The sequence below is a fragment of the Leptosomus discolor genome, chromosome 11 (genome assembly GCF_034619465.1).
Source record: "Leptosomus discolor isolate bLepDis1 chromosome 11, bLepDis1.hap2, whole genome shotgun sequence".
NCBI lineage: Eukaryota > Metazoa > Chordata > Aves > Leptosomiformes > Leptosomidae > Leptosomus > Leptosomus discolor.
This window is the reverse complement of record NC_141401.1, coordinates 13961288-13976499: the sequence shown is the minus strand read 5'-3', so window position 1 is coordinate 13976499 and position 15212 is coordinate 13961288. Positions and strand designations below refer to the sequence as shown.

Genomic DNA, 15212 nt, shown 5'->3' with positions numbered 1-15212 from the left:
TTCATTAATTTTTAGGAGAGAAAAACACATTAGGAAAAAAAGGAATTTCAGATATTTTCATATTTGACAAGTTTTGTGGTTCTTTTGGGAGTATAATCACTGTTTCACCATATGTAAAATTTACTTGGCCGTTGCACTACGGTTAGGAGTTACATGCACACTTCTGGGCAGAAGGGAAATCTCGTCTTGTGAGGTGCTATTTATATTTGTTTTCTAGACATCTGTTAGCAACAGAATGTAACCTATATCGTCTGTGCATTCTGGACATGAAAACGTGAAAGGAAGAAGCAGGAGGAGGCATTGTTTTCATTTATATTCATCACAGCAACTTAGAAATAAGTTGCTGTTATTTACCAGTGCACATCTGGATCTGTTTGTGAAAAAAAGGGGCATACATGAAAGAAGGAACTTATTTCCCAAGAAGGGGAACTTCCTGTTTACATGAATCAGCTGTGAAATTAGGGGGTTCTCCTGCTTTGAGTGTTGTAAGGAAGCTGAACAGAAAATTAAGAGGGAAGTACTGACAGTAAAAGTTTTGAGGATCTAGGAATTGATTCTGTGATTTGCTGCAAGATGTAATTATTGATAGCTAGTAGGAGTCATGGGGGCTCAGCCTGCAAAGAGCAAGGCCACGCTTCACTAAATTGACGAGATAGGTAACAGATCAGGGATGAGTGCTGGGGATAAGGAGCTGGCCGCTTAAAAACAGAATCAGTTTTCCCTGTGTAACTCATGGTCTGGCAAATGATGCTTGCCAAGAAAGACTATGATGCTACCAGAAGACCAAGAACATTTTCTATTTGGGGAAGATACTGAGCAGTATATATGGCAGAAACGTTATTGAGCTGTTGTTTAAGCAGGATCAACCTTTCTTACTTTCCACATTTACTAACAAAGCCTCAACTTTTGGCAGAGCAGAATCAGTCATTCTAGTCTGAGGGGGGAAAAAACCAAAACAAACCAAACAAAACGAAAAAAATAGACCAGCCTTAGTTTGCAACATTTAATCTTTCAGTGGATCACACTTCATGTCATTTGAGTTGACTGGGGAGACAACTTCCATGCCTCAGTTTCTACAACAAATTACTCATGTTGCTCTGCTAACAGAACACTGGCTGTTTCCTCACTCGACACATTTCTTATCGGTAGGTGTCATCCAGAGGGGAGGACTCAAGGAATTCTTCAGTCACTTGGGTCAACATCAATGTGAAACCCATGGACAACACATTGAAGGTTCAGGTGCTTTATATCCTTTACATCCTTTAGCGTAGAATGAAAAATGTTGTCTGGCATATGACATAATTCAGATCTGATATAATTACTTTCTGTTGAGACATTAATCAAGGTATTTAAAAACGAGGACAGAGTAAGAAGCCCTGGGGAATTTAGGATCTCTGGATAGCTTAAACTTCCCAACTGTCAAGAGTTCAGTTAGATGAACCTAGTTCCTAGTAAAAACACCATTGCGAACATGAGCTCCAACCATTGCAACAACTACTTTGACAGTAAACATTCTGTGCTGTATTTAAGGTTGAGAAGGAAAAGCTGAATGTCATTAAACATGGAATTGTCTCCTCCCATTTCTGGATGATTATGCCACGTCAGACTTTTTTTCTCTAGGTGTTAGGCATGTTTGATGGAAATAGGCATACACTGTGTTCCAAACACACAGAGAAATCATGTGAAAGTAGGGGTACCTCCCTGTGGCAGCTTTATGTCTTCACAGGGGAGTTTTCTGTTATGGAAGTTCTTTATTATTATCACTACACGTTCCCTAGAGCCCGAAATGTGCTGGATGTTTCAGTGAAACATAAAAATATAGTTTTGGCTGTAGCCCATCACAAGTCTAAACCCTGTAAGCTACAGCTTTTTACCCATTGCTGCCTGCATGTTCCATGCTTTTTCCCACGAATAATAGGATTTGGGAGTGCTTTTTAAATACCCCCATCAGTGGGCAGAGCAGCAAGGGATGGGTAAGGAAGGTCAAATGCTGCAGAGAGACTGTGAGGGCATGGCGCGGTCCGTGTGCTCCTTGGGTTATGGCTGTGGCACGGGGCAGAGATCAGGTTCGGGAGAGGAGGCTGCAGAGGAGTGGTGCAGTTCCCCACAAGAGCAGGGTTCCGATCTGATTGTGGGCTATACCACGATTTGGAAATCAGGCTTTAATGCGGTCGCGGAAGCATTGGAGCCCGGTGGCAATAAACCAAGGGCGGGTCCGGCAGAAGAGCGGGCGGTAGCCCGAAGCGTCTCGGGGCAGGGGGTTTCCACGTCAGCAGCGGCCCGGGCCGGGCCCGTTTCCTGAGAAAGGGCCGCGTCACGGCCGAAGCCGCGCTTGGGGCTCTGTCCCGGCGGGCGGCGGGGCCGTGCTCAGCGGGCGGGGCGGGGCGGGGCGGGGCGGCCCCGGGCCTTGGCTTTGCCCGCGGGCGGGGGCGCGGGGAGCGGCGCCGGGCCGGGCCGGGCCGTGCCGTGCCGGCCGCACTACAAGTCCCGTGAGGCGGCGCGGCGCAGGCCGAGCCGGCTGCCTGCGCGGCGGGCGAGGCTGCGTCCGCGGAGGGGCGAGGCGAGGCGATGCCGGTGGCGGGCTCGGAGGGGGAAGAGGGCCCGGCGGGCGGTGGCGGCGAGGGCGCGGGGCCCGGCGGCGGCGGCCCGGCGGGGGAGCAGGCCGGCCCCGGCACCCCCAAGCTCTGCGGGTACCTGCAGAAGCTGTCGGGCAAGGGCCCCCTGCGCGGCTTCCGCAGCCGCTGGTTCGTCTTCGACCCCCGCCGCTGCTACCTCTACTACTTCAAGGGGCCGCAGGAGGCGCTGCCCCTCGGGCACCTCGACATCGCCTCCGCCTGCTTCAGCTACCACCAGCCCGAGGCCGGCGCCGCCGCCGCGGGGGACGAGGCCGCCGCCTTCGAGGTGCACAGCCCCAACGGCGCTGTCGCCGTGCTCAAGGTAGGCCCGGCGGCACCCGTCCCTCGGCCCCGTCCCCTCGGCGCCGGAGCGGCCCCGCCGGGCGGGCCGGGGAGGCAGCGGGGGCAGCGCGGCGCTGCGGTGCCCGGCCCTGGCTGCGCCTCCGAGGCGGGACTGCCCTGCGCGGCGTTTCGTGTGGCTTTCTAGCAGAAAAGTAGTAATTCGCAAACGGAGAGTAGGTCAGCCGTTCTAGGCTATCCGTGGCGTTAGTGCCGTGGGTTTTTTTTCCCTTTATGGTTTCGTTTTTAAAGTGCTCTTCTGAAGGAGAAGAAAATGTTTGTGGTGAGCACGATCCTGGAGCAGGATGGGCTGGCTGGCTGGGCTGAGTGGGTTCGGTAGAAAATAGATTTCCAAGGAAATGGGGGTTGTTGGGAGGTGGTGCTCGCTTTTCACCTTTGGGATGTTTATTTTGAAAAGATGATGTATGGTAGGAGACTTCAGCTAGACTGCTTTGGGAGGAAGGAAGGAGAGGGAGGAGAATTGTTTCCTGATAGTAGCAGAGGCTGCTTATCGCGTTGTCTTTGCAAGGACTTAGACTTTCATAGGACCAGAGGTGAATGTTAGGATTGGTTTACATATCTTTTCCTTACTGTCACGCCTAGGAAAAAACCCCAAGGAAACCATTTCCGTTCAATAAAGAAGTAAATTCTCCTGAGTGTCCATTGCTGTTAAGGCATACGTTTCCCTCAAGGAATGTGTATGGAGTGTAATTTTTCACGTGAACTGCATTCTTTTCTAACATCCTTAATATTAGAGTGTAATCTCTAAAGTTATTAAAGTAAACCAGCAGAACTTCCTATTAAATATTGGAAAAGACCTTTCCTATACACCAATTTAACAGTGGAGATTTGATCAATGATAATAAATGCTGAGATTGTAGAACGTGATTATAGAAAGCTCTTCAGCATTCCCTTTTGATAAACGTAAATGTTTGTCAAAGGAGTCATTAATACACTTTTCTAAAGAATAAGTTATTTAATTGGAAAACTAATACGATAATTTTAACTATATTTGGTTAAGGAAGAGCAGTGTAATCAGCAGGTTTACATCCAGTTATGTGTGAAAATTACCTTTTCCTTTGTGTAGCCATAACCAAAGCTTTTACTGCTTTCCGTGAATCTGCCTTTATAGCCTGAGTGTTTATGTTACAAAGGTCAAAACTGCAGACTTGTAAGCTTTGATTTTTGATAGTTTGAAGTTTGTTTTTAATTAGTATCTAGTGACTTTTTTTATGTGGAAATCTCCAGGAAAATACATAAGACACATTTGTTTGGAGGATTCTTGTTAAATAAGAGGGCCTTTGTTGAGAAACATGTAATTTATTATGAGGATTAGAGTGGGAAATAGTATATGCCACCTGTGTAATAAGTAACTAGTCTGTCAAACAGTACTGTAGCAGCAGCCTGGAGGGTCTTTTGCAGTCATGAAGATACAAATCATACTTGACACTAATGCACAAGCATAAGGAACAGGGAGTTTCCTTTTTCATGTTTTTCTTGGTATTTTTTAGTTTGTGATGTTACTGCTCTGGCCATGGTTTTTTGTATTCCTTTTTTCCTGTACTGTCTAGGAAAGAACCTGCATGGATTGGAGCTCTCTTCATGTTTTCCTTATGGGGACTGAAGAAGACATGCTAGTTAAGGGAGTCAAGGTCATTTCTGTAATCAGCAGAAAAAAAAATTATCTCCTACCTCTGGTGTTGTTATGATGCTTGCCCTAAAGCAGGCACAAGTCATTGTCTGTAAAAATGCTATTATATTATAGGTGTTCATATAATAAATAAGGAATTAATGAAAATCTTGAGAGATATTGCAGGACCGACTGACCTTTTGTGGCTCTGTGATTCACCAAGGGATAAGGCTTTTGCAGCTGGAATTAATTTTCTTCTACCCAACACAATAGTTCTTTAAGGCCTTTGAAAATGTTTTTCAGCTAAATTAGGTAGACATAGAATTAAGAATGGATTCAAGATGTTAAATCAAAAAAAAACCCAAACCCCACAGTGACTGATCCAGCCCCTGTTGAAAACAATGTGATTTAATGTATTGAGAAAACATTACACACAGAGCACGAGGAATAAAGTCAAATCAAATGTAGTCTTCACCCTCTAACTCACATGCCTTGTTTTCCTCAGTTTGCTGCTTGTTCAGAGTTTCCAGATCTTATGAGCTGGTCTTTCCCGTTCAGTATTATAAGCTGAGAAGAGCAATAAGAAATAAGCAACTGGAATTCCAGATTGACATGATGATGCTGTTGAGGAATGCATTATTTCTGCATAATGCCTCAGTTTTTTGTTGATCTAATGACTTCATCATCTGGATTGCTCAGTCTTTGTCATTTAATGGGAGCTGAGGACTGTATGATATACTTGGGGTTTGCTTCTCGGTTTGATAACAATTTCAGGAAAAATATACTGTAGCCTTTACAGCAAATAAGGTAAATCGTTCATAATTTAGCAATGTAGATAACCAACCTGATACTTGCATGATTGTAGCTTTTTATATATTTCCAATAACAGTTAAAGTACATTAGAAGATGCCAAGTGTATGTGAAAATTTTCCACTTAAAATATATAACATAATATGTATAATTTACGTTAGGTAAAGAAGCAGAGAAAATTATGTCCATTATGAATTATGGATAGATTATGTATGAGAATATTTTCATGGAAAGGACCTGATCCTGGAAACACTTGCTGTAACACAGAAGGCTGGTAATATAGCCAAGTGAATATTTGCCTGTATTTGCACAGTGAGGTCTGTCATTAATGGAGAAAAGAATTAGCATTATGAATATATATAAATGAACAAAGGGGTCATTTCTCATTTATTTTTAAAGCAGTGTCTTGTTTGCATAATGGCACAGTTCACTTGCCTTTGAAACAAAGAAACACTGACCAGTGATGATAGACTGTGTGTCTAGTCACTGATGTGGGGATAACTTCTTTGTGAACAGCGATGAACTGGGAGGAAAGGGGAAGAGAAATTGCACAGACTTCTTAAAGAAAAAACTTCTGGATTATTGGCCAAGTAGTAAGCATTCCAGGCACTGAAGATTTTGGAGCCCAGATCCTTGAAATACTGGACACCGAACTTGCTGAAATCAGAATTATTTAGGAGCTTTTGCTCTAATTTGTCAATAAACTTCAAGGATGCAGCAGTTTATTAATAATAGGGTGCTCGAGCTTAAACACCATTAGGGCCTAACTCAGCTTAGAAGGTATCTCAGCAGTTAAGGTGATATGTTTTCTGAGCTGATCTTTTCTTAACCAATGTTGCTGGTTAGTGGTTGCAATGCTTTAACTAAAAATTGGGCTACCCTCCAAAAAAAGCCATCTGGCTCCAAATTTGCTGTTTGAGCATAGCAGGATTAGTAAATCTTAAGAAATGCAAACTTTCTGGTGATGTTCCCTTTTACAAAGAAGCTTGAGGGAGAGTTTGTCTGTGTTCAAAGAAGGATTGTGACAAGAATTTTCATGAGTTTCCTCAAACTGTCATGTCTGCTTGTTGCATTTCTTTGGACTCTTCCTGGGAGCATTTAATATCGGCATACATGTTCTGCCAGTGGGTCCAGGTAGATGATGCCACTGGGTAGTTGTTCTCCCCAAATAATTCTTCTGTTTGTCGTGTGTGCATCAGAAGGCAGCATTTCCTGCAGCATCCTTAGTGGGAGAATATAGCGGAATGATTTTTAAGGAAATAATAATAATTTTCCATCATTTATGTTGACAAAAACATGGGACTGTATGTCTCTTCACTTACAGTGTCTTTTGTTGCTGCTGTTCCCTGTGAGTTTGCAATAGTAATTCCTTGTCGCGCACCAGTTCAGGTGACATTTATGGTGGTTTTTCTTCTCACATAAATGCTTCTATTAAAATGTGACTAGCTAAGGTTCTTTCTCAGTGCAGTGCCACACAATAGTTTAGTACAAATAAGGATTTTTTGCGAGATCTGATCGGTGCTGCACCTAGTTAAATGTTCTGTCTCTCATGGTGGGCAGTAGCTGAATACTCAGAGAAGCCATGAGAAATGAGGCAAGCATGGAATTGTTCCCTTCTCTGACAGGTAAAGTGAATTAAAAAAACATTTGCAAATTTGTCTTTTGTTTAGGAATAGGGGAAAAGGGAGACTTAAAATATTCTGTGTTGTTTAAAAAAAAAAAAAAGTATTTCAAACAAGAAGCTTTAAAGATTAACTTTAACCAAAATTCATCTTAACAGAGATTCTCGGGATAATCTTTTACTTATACAGGCATCTTAATTATTTATTTTACAAACTCGGCAAAAACTGTTCAAAAGAAGTGGAAAACTCAATTAGAGAAGGAACACTGTGTATGTGGAGGAGGGAAGGCAAAGTAACAGGCAGAGTGCAGCAGCAGGGTACCAAGTAATTATTGGGAAAATTACTTAAAATAGGCGAGTGAGAAACTTGTACTGCTTTGCTATCCTGTTTTACGTCGAAAGACCTTAACTGCTAGCTGACCCAGTGTGTAACAGGGATGTCACTTGTAAACTGAGGATACGTATGTGCTGCTCAACAGAGAACAAGGGCAGTTGGGAATTTAAAAGCAGCAACAAGGAGCAACTCCAATAAAATCAGTTCATGGTTTTCTAAAGACTTTTGGGGAGAGGATAACGGGACAAACAGTGAAAAAGGCTCATCAAGTTGAACTAGTCATGGGCAGAAGTTAATTGTAGGTATAATTTATGTTGACTCCAGGTGAGTTGCCTCATTAGCTGTGTTGTGGTAGCGAAGAGAACCGCTGAAGTACTACATCCTGTGTTAGTGGAAGCGCTGTGCATTCTTGGTGGTTTTCTGCTGGAGCACAGTAAAACGTTGCTTTACAAGGCCTGTGTGCAAGTCTATTGGAAGGGAATACAGGCTCTCAAATTTCCCAGAAATTAAGACTTGCCACTGGACGAAACTCCAAAGGAAGTACTTTTGTGCTAGAAATAGAAGGGGAGACATGTACTCCTTGTAAAAAGTGACTGGAGTCTGTAGACTTTAAGGCTGCTGCTGTGGTTGTTCCAAAACTGCCAGTGATGGCTGTGTGGACTGATGTTTCCCAGTGTCCAGTTCTTTGACACTTTCTGAAAAATCTCAGGGACACTTCTAAACTGTTCTTTTCCCATGTCTTTTTTTTTGAGGGAAATGTTTTCCTCAGTTTCCTGTGAGCAAGCAAGAATAAACGTGTGAGACTAATTTCCATTTCAGATTAGATATATCTTGCTTGGGTATCTTTGTTACCAGCTGAGAAGAGTGAACTTGCAGTGTCCTCTTGGATCACTGTTTGGTTTATTTCACTACTGGATTTGACTTCTGAACATTGACTTGTGTGTCTTAGGTCTTCTCACATGTATGATGTACTGAGAGGAACTGGAGCAGCAGTTCCAGGAATAACTGTGTCTGTTTTCTGATTAACTTCCTTGCACAGTGCTTTGGAGCCATTTGCTGTAGGATATTGTGAGTGTTATATGGGTACAAAAAGCCAAATCATAAAATAGAAATCTGTCTCTGATTGCTAAATGCTAAGGCAGCAGATTGCCGATCCAGAGAGAGCACCCTGGGGAACCATCAGTTCTTGTTTGCTGTATTGCTTATGCTCTGACTTGTATTAGCTACTCTAAGGGTCAAAATATGACGGTAAATGAATCTTCAGTTTTAGACTGAAAGTGTCCTCATATCGAAAATGAAGACAAGTCAGTGCCATTTATGTGCTTTTTGCAGCACTTACTGTACTTCCTTTGTAAGGAAATCTGTGTGGTTTGTTGCTCTTCATTCTTTTGCAGCTGTGCTCTGCACAGGTACTCGCAGGTTGTGACAAACTGAACGGGAAGCTGTTTGAAATTAAGTTGTCTTTAAAGAGTAAACAGAGTAATTTGCCCAAGCAGTGAGGGTTTTTCATCGGTAATGCCATGAAGCACTTAGTCTCTTGTTGATATTTGTAGGTTGTCATTTGACACACTTTGAAATGATTCTTACCGCTGTGATTCTTACTGAAGCTTAAAGATGTGTTTGATTTTTTTTTTTCTCACTTATTACCTGTTCATGTTAATGACTGTAGGCTTGTAAATTAAATGTTCGTGGGGTTTTTTGTTTTTTTTTTTTTTGTTTTTTTTTGTTTGGTTGGTTTTGGTTGGTGGTTTTTTTGGTATGTTTTTGGTTTTTGGTTTTTGGTTTTGTTTTGTTTTGTTTTAAATATGACCTTTCTATAAAGTTCTTTAGCTCATGGGATCATCAGGTATAAGAATGTAGATGTAGTCATTAAAGTAGGAGTCATTACGATGCATTATTAATTTGTTGGTTTCTGTTGGTAATAAAGCAAGTTAGAAAAAGAAAATGAGACTCTTCCTGAGTGTGTATGGGACCCTTTTTTGCGTCATACAGGTTTGTAGTTGTACATTTAAACAAAACTCGGTGTGTAAAATATAAGATGATGCTGCTACGCTTTCCAATGTTTGAGTGTAAAATTGGAGGAAAAAAATGCATGTGACTACTTCTAATGGAAAATGCGTTTGGTGTGAAAGTCGGGGATGTGTATGCGTGCGCGTGGTGCACCTAGTACGTTGGTGGTTGTTTCTTTTAAATCGTGTTGGTTTTGGGTGGTGATACCTCGCTGGTCTGCTAATTATCTGGGTTAGTTTTTTTGTTGCACTTGTAATTACTGTATTCATATGCCAAACACATGCAGTGATCTCATCAGTGCTCTGGTTCTTTGTGTTGTAGGCTGCAACTCGTCAGGATATGACATACTGGCTTCAGGAGCTTCAACAGAAGAGATGGGAATATTGTAACAACCTTGACGCAGCAAAAAGGGACAGCCGAACTTCCCCTACACCAAGTGACTTTTCCAAAGGTCTTGTTGCCAAAGACAACCCTGGTAGGTTGAAAATTTGAGTGAAAACAGGATGTCTGTTTCTGTTTGGTGTCAGTTAATCAGTACAGGGCATAGCACTAGGATAGAGAACAGTCTTAGAAGTTTTTTGTCGCATCTTGTTATCAAGTATCTCTGTGTAAACTTTGCATATGTTGATGATGCTAAAATTATTTATCATAAGTGTAATTTTATGTGTGATTTCATATCTCTTAATAAACCTGTTGATTTCTTTAAAAACAGATCTTCAGAAATTAAGTAAAATGCAGTAGTCTTATTACTAGGTTTCATTAAGTGGCAAAGTACAGTTTAGGTTAGATAAGTTGTCTTTTAGTGGTTGCGGTACCTTAAAATGTTAGTGAGTTAAGTATCCTGAGATGTGAACTCCAGTTTTTAATGGGAACAATACATTCTGAATGACCATACTTTTTCCTGAAAAAGTACGTTGTGGTGGATCTATCTGACTGTGATAAAAATTTTGTGCTTTTTAAAACTGGAGGACAGTTTGTACTGATACTATCTAAGTGAAATTCGGTCTCTGTAATATGGGTAGCCAAGCAAAATGTTCCTTTTGGACTAGTGTCAGAGTTATAAAAAATGTATTGGTGTAGCATACAAAGTTATTCTGCATTTTTTACCACATTGCTCGGGCACTTCTGAATTGTTTTATTCCTGAATCGTTACAGAAATGGATTCTTTGCTGATTTCTGTTATCCATAAATAAGACTGAGAAAAGTCCTGTTCTGTGCCAAGTTAGACATGTTAGTAAAGATGTCTTGGGTTTAAACAGGGCCTTGAGGTCAACCGTACTTGATCAACAAATTTTCTATTTTGTTGATTTCAATTTGCTCATACTGTAAACCCAGCAGTGTTAAGCTGTCCTCTTCCCCACCCTTCTCTCCCCTCCCCCAGTTCAGATCCCACACTGCAGTATTGTCCTCTAACCCACTTTACTGCTTTCCTTTGAGAGCAGTCTGCTTGTGGCTGCTTGCTCAACTACAGCTGGCTTGAGAGTATCTATTTTCTAAGGGGCTCAGCTTGGTGTTTTGGCTACACCAATCTAACGGCTTAGTCACTGCTTACAGAACTGCCCAGCGCTCTCCCTTGGTCTAGCACTGGCGCTAGTCTCACCCTTCCTTTTGCTAGTGCAGGGAGTGCAACTACCAGGAAACATCTTTTTCTCCAGGTTAGTTTTTGGCCAGTGTAGCTTCCTGAAGTGGTTTACTGTAGGGACGGATATGTGCCAGGATTAGCCCAAGAGAATTGTTGGGAATGCGAAGTGGTTTGAGAAGGTTTGAGACCACCTTTCTTGCAGCAGAGTCTGGTTAGCCACTTGTCAAACCGTATGCTGCAAGAACGCGTCTATTGGTGTGCAAAGATCTAACAGCTTGCAGGGTGCTTGGGAAGGGTAACAGGCTTTTGCTCTTTCAAACCTTTGCCTTTATACCTTCAGTCTCTCCTTCTCTGCTACGTAGTCTCCCTTTTTGCATTTTGTGGTGTTTGTCTGATCCCGTGCTGAGTTGGTTGAGTTCAAATGTTAGCCAAAAGGGAAGGTTTGGTGGTTTTTTTTGTTTGGTTTGGTTTGTTGTTTGTTTTTTTTTTTCTGCTAGATTAATGAGGGGAATATATTTACTGTACAATCAGGTGACTTCCAGAGCTGATGGAAGGGAGGGAACAAGGCATAGTGGCTAAATACGGGAAGGCAGAGTGAAGGAGTAGGCAGGACTGCTCTCTTTTGGCAACAAACTGTTGGATCAGATCAACTATAATGTGTAACTTGGCCCCAAATCTCTACTCTTTCTTGTTTGTGCTGCTTCCCTCAGAGCTTAGGTACAGTGTGAAATTAACCTGCTGTCGCTGCAGTCTGTGTAGGCACTGTTTCCTCCCTCCTGTTTTGCATCAGATCTAGCAGTCCTAATTCAGTCACTTTGGATCACTGATTTGATATTTGCTGTTCTTGTAAATTGTTGAGGGGTTTCTGGATCAACAAGCTGAACCGATTTGTGAGACTTTAATTTTTTGTCCCCAATTATTGTTGTTGTTATTATTATTATTAAATCCAGTGCAAGGAAGGTCAAGATAAAATGCATGGGCTGAGTAGACCCATCCCTTTCAGGTATAGCCTGCTGTGGTGGGTTGACCCTGGCCAAAATGCTAGGTGCCCACCAAAGCCATTCTATCACTCCCCCTCCTTAACTGGACAGGAGAGGGGAGAGGAAAAAAAATAACAACAGGCTTGTGGGGTTGAGATAAGGACAGGGAGATCACTCAGCATTTACCGTCACGGGCAAAACAGACTCCATTAAAGGAAAAATGTAATTTATTGCCAATTAACTCAGAGAGGAGTAATGAGAAATAAAACCAAATCTTAAAACCCCTTCCCCCCACACCTCCCTCCTTTCCTGGGCATAACTTTGATCCCGGTTTTCCTCCCTCCTCCCCCCAGCGGCACAGGGGAAAACAGGGAATGGGGGTTGGGGTCAGTTCATGACACTGTTGTTTTCTGCCACTTCTTCCTCCTCAGGGGGAGGACTCCTCACATGTTTCCCCTACTCCAATATGGGGTCCCCCTCATGGGAGAAAGTCCTCCATGACTTCTCCAACGTGAGTCTTCCCACGGGTTCAGTGCTTCATGAACTGCTCCAGCGTGGGTCTTCTTCATGGGGTGCAGTCCTTCAGGAACCGACTGCTCCAGCGTGAGCCCCCTCACGGGGTCACCGGCAGCAAACCTGCTCCAGCGTGGGCTTCTCTCTCTCCACGGGCCACAGGTCCTGCCAGGAGCCTGCTCCGGTGCAGGCTTCCCACGGGGTCACAGCTTCCTTCAGGTACCCACCTACTCCGGCGTGGGGGCCCTCCACGGGGTGTAGGCAGTCATCTGCTCCACCGCCCATGGGCTGCAGGGGGACAGCCTGCCTCACCGTGGTCTTCCCCACAGGCCGCAGGAGAATCACTGCTCTGGCGCCTGCAGCATCTCCTCCCCCTCCTTCTGCACTGACCTTGGTGTCTGCGGGATGTTTCTCTCACATATTCTCACTCCTCTCCCTCGCTGCAATTACTGCTGCACAACAACTTTTTCCCTTTCTAAATACGTTATCCCAGAGGCGAAACCACTGTCACTGATGGGCTCGGCCTTGGCCAGCGGCGGGTCCGTCTTAAAGCCGGCTGGCATCGGCTATATCTGACATAGGGAAACTTCTAGCAGCTTCGTACAGAAGCCACCCCTGTAACCCCCCTGCTACCAAAACCTTGCCACGCAGACCCGTTACACCTGCAGATAAACTGCATTACGTATAATTTGAAACTGCATGTAGAGTATCTCGGTTTTGAGGACAAATCACAGTGGTGACTTTATCATCAATTGAAGTGTTTAAGCAGGGATTTCTCTGGGGAGAGTGCAAAGAGCCTGAATGACTGATGATTGTTTCTTCTTTTTAAACAAGTACTCCAGAAGTTTCCTTTAGAGTTGGGGGACTCCTTAAGGCTCTGATTCCATATTGATGACTAAGATAGGTGTCTTGTAGTGGCTTTTGGTTTTTTTTTTTGTTGTTGTTTTTTTGGTTGTTTTTTGGTTGTTTTTTTTTTTTTTATATTAATGTGCATTGAATGGTGTGCTTTATACTGGAGCATAGAAGTTTATTTGTTTTGCTAGTCCTTGAGTACAGATTCTATCACTAATGTTTTAAATAGGGAACTAGTCTGTCTTCAGTCCAGAAACAAAATTGCTTGCTGTAGTGTTGTCTGTTTTGTCCTGTCGTCCCGTCCGTGTCCTTCCCCCCCCCCAGTTTAGCAAAGTGGACTAACTGGAACATAGGTAAAGCTGAAGTACTGCGTTATGGATCAGGCTTGGCAAGTTTTTAAGAACATTCAAGGTAGTGAAAAAGACTTTGAAGTCTTTTTCAAAGTGGACTGTGGAAAAGCTAATGTTACAAAAATGATTCTGTAGGATTTGTCATGGAGCTGCCTTACTAGCATGGAAGACTTACTCTTTATAGGATACAGGATTTTCTTTTTTCTTGGAATCAATTGAATGTCAATATAGTTTTTATAATTTCAGTTTTTAGTTATGCTATTCCTCAACTTTTAATTTGCATTAATAACAAATTGTATGTCATGGATTTATGAGATTGTTGTGTTTTGAAGTAAGTTTGAAAACGAGATTATTTTTTTTGGTGATGTTTGTATTGGCGACTACGTTACATCGTTGTGCTGTATCTGCTGTGTAGTCCAAGCTGCTGACCAGACAGCTGGCTGGTGTAAGCAGGGATTCGTGTAGAGTGAGCAACCTCAGGAATTCAGAAGATTCAGCCGGGCTGATTAGCCTGTCTGTTAGAGGAAATGCCTTTATTAGAAATTTGGCTCTTGAGCAATTAATTTACCTTTGCCATACTATAAAGAGATTGTGGAGTCTTATCAGATCATACACGTAAGATGAAACAAGCTTTAAGTATGAAAGTTGAATGTTAGTATTCCAGCCTGCTTTTGGGTGCCCATAAGTTTATGGTGTGGGTTTTGTGTGTGTTTCTGTGGGAGGTGGGGTGGGGTGTTGGTTTTGGGTTTTGTTTTGATTTAGTTGAAACCTATTGTATTGTCTTTCCCCATTATTAGACAGTGAACATGATCAAAAATTAGTTTTATCTAACTTAGCTGAATTTTATTCAGCTCCAACAGCCAAGGTCCAAAAGAATTTGGAATTTAGTTTGGCCGATAAAGGCACTGAGGAAGTTTCTATCAGCATTGTTGGTAAAAATAAGCCAAGGCAGTGTAATTTGTTTGTACCTGTATTTGAAAGATGACACAATATACTTCTGTTTCAGATACCATTTTTCAAGGGTTTGAGAGATTTGTAGTGTCAATGATCTTTTATATTTGGTATTCTTTATCACAAAATGTTCTGTCTTTCTACTTCTAATCTTCAGTATGGGCTAAATAAAAGTAACTGTCTGCTGAGGAATTGGTGCTAGTGCCAAGTAATTGTCAGAACAAAGACTGAAAGGCTCACCAGTGATAAAACAGGGTATTGTGATTTCGCAGGGTTTTTCCTGTCGAATGTGTTACTTTCTAACGTAACTGCCACTTCAGTACTTTGTGAATTATATGGAGAAGAGTTGGAAAATTACATTTAAGCTTGGTTTTATCTTGCCTGTTCAGAGGGTTTGTAGAAGGCCATAAACCCCTTTGTGCCTATCCGTAATGCTTTTGCTATTCATAGTGTATTCCATACTCTGCATTTCCTATTCCCTCTGCCTGCTGGAGGAGGGGTGAGGGAGAGAGCAAGCTATCCAAGATAATGGAAACACTGAGGTAACACTTATACTACAGGTTCTACAGTATGTGTTGGACAGTGTGGTGTGTTGGAGACCTGTCTGGCTCTGTTGGATCAGCTT

The 15212-nt window shown here is 42.7% G+C and overlaps 1 protein-coding gene across 1 annotated transcript in view; it reads left to right on the top strand.

Annotated features, from left to right (window-relative positions):
• The first annotated feature begins 2568 nt into the window (after positions 1-2568).
• The window catches only part of TBC1D2B (TBC1 domain family member 2B), a 35206-nt gene continuing 22562 nt past the window's right edge, over positions 2569-15212 (top strand). Inside the window, exons 1-2 of the mRNA XM_086471864.1 lie at positions 2569-2937; positions 9681-9834. Coding sequence (XP_086327990.1) covers positions 2569-2937; positions 9681-9834 — 523 coding nt within the window. The remainder of the gene's footprint in view (positions 2938-9680; positions 9835-15212) is intronic.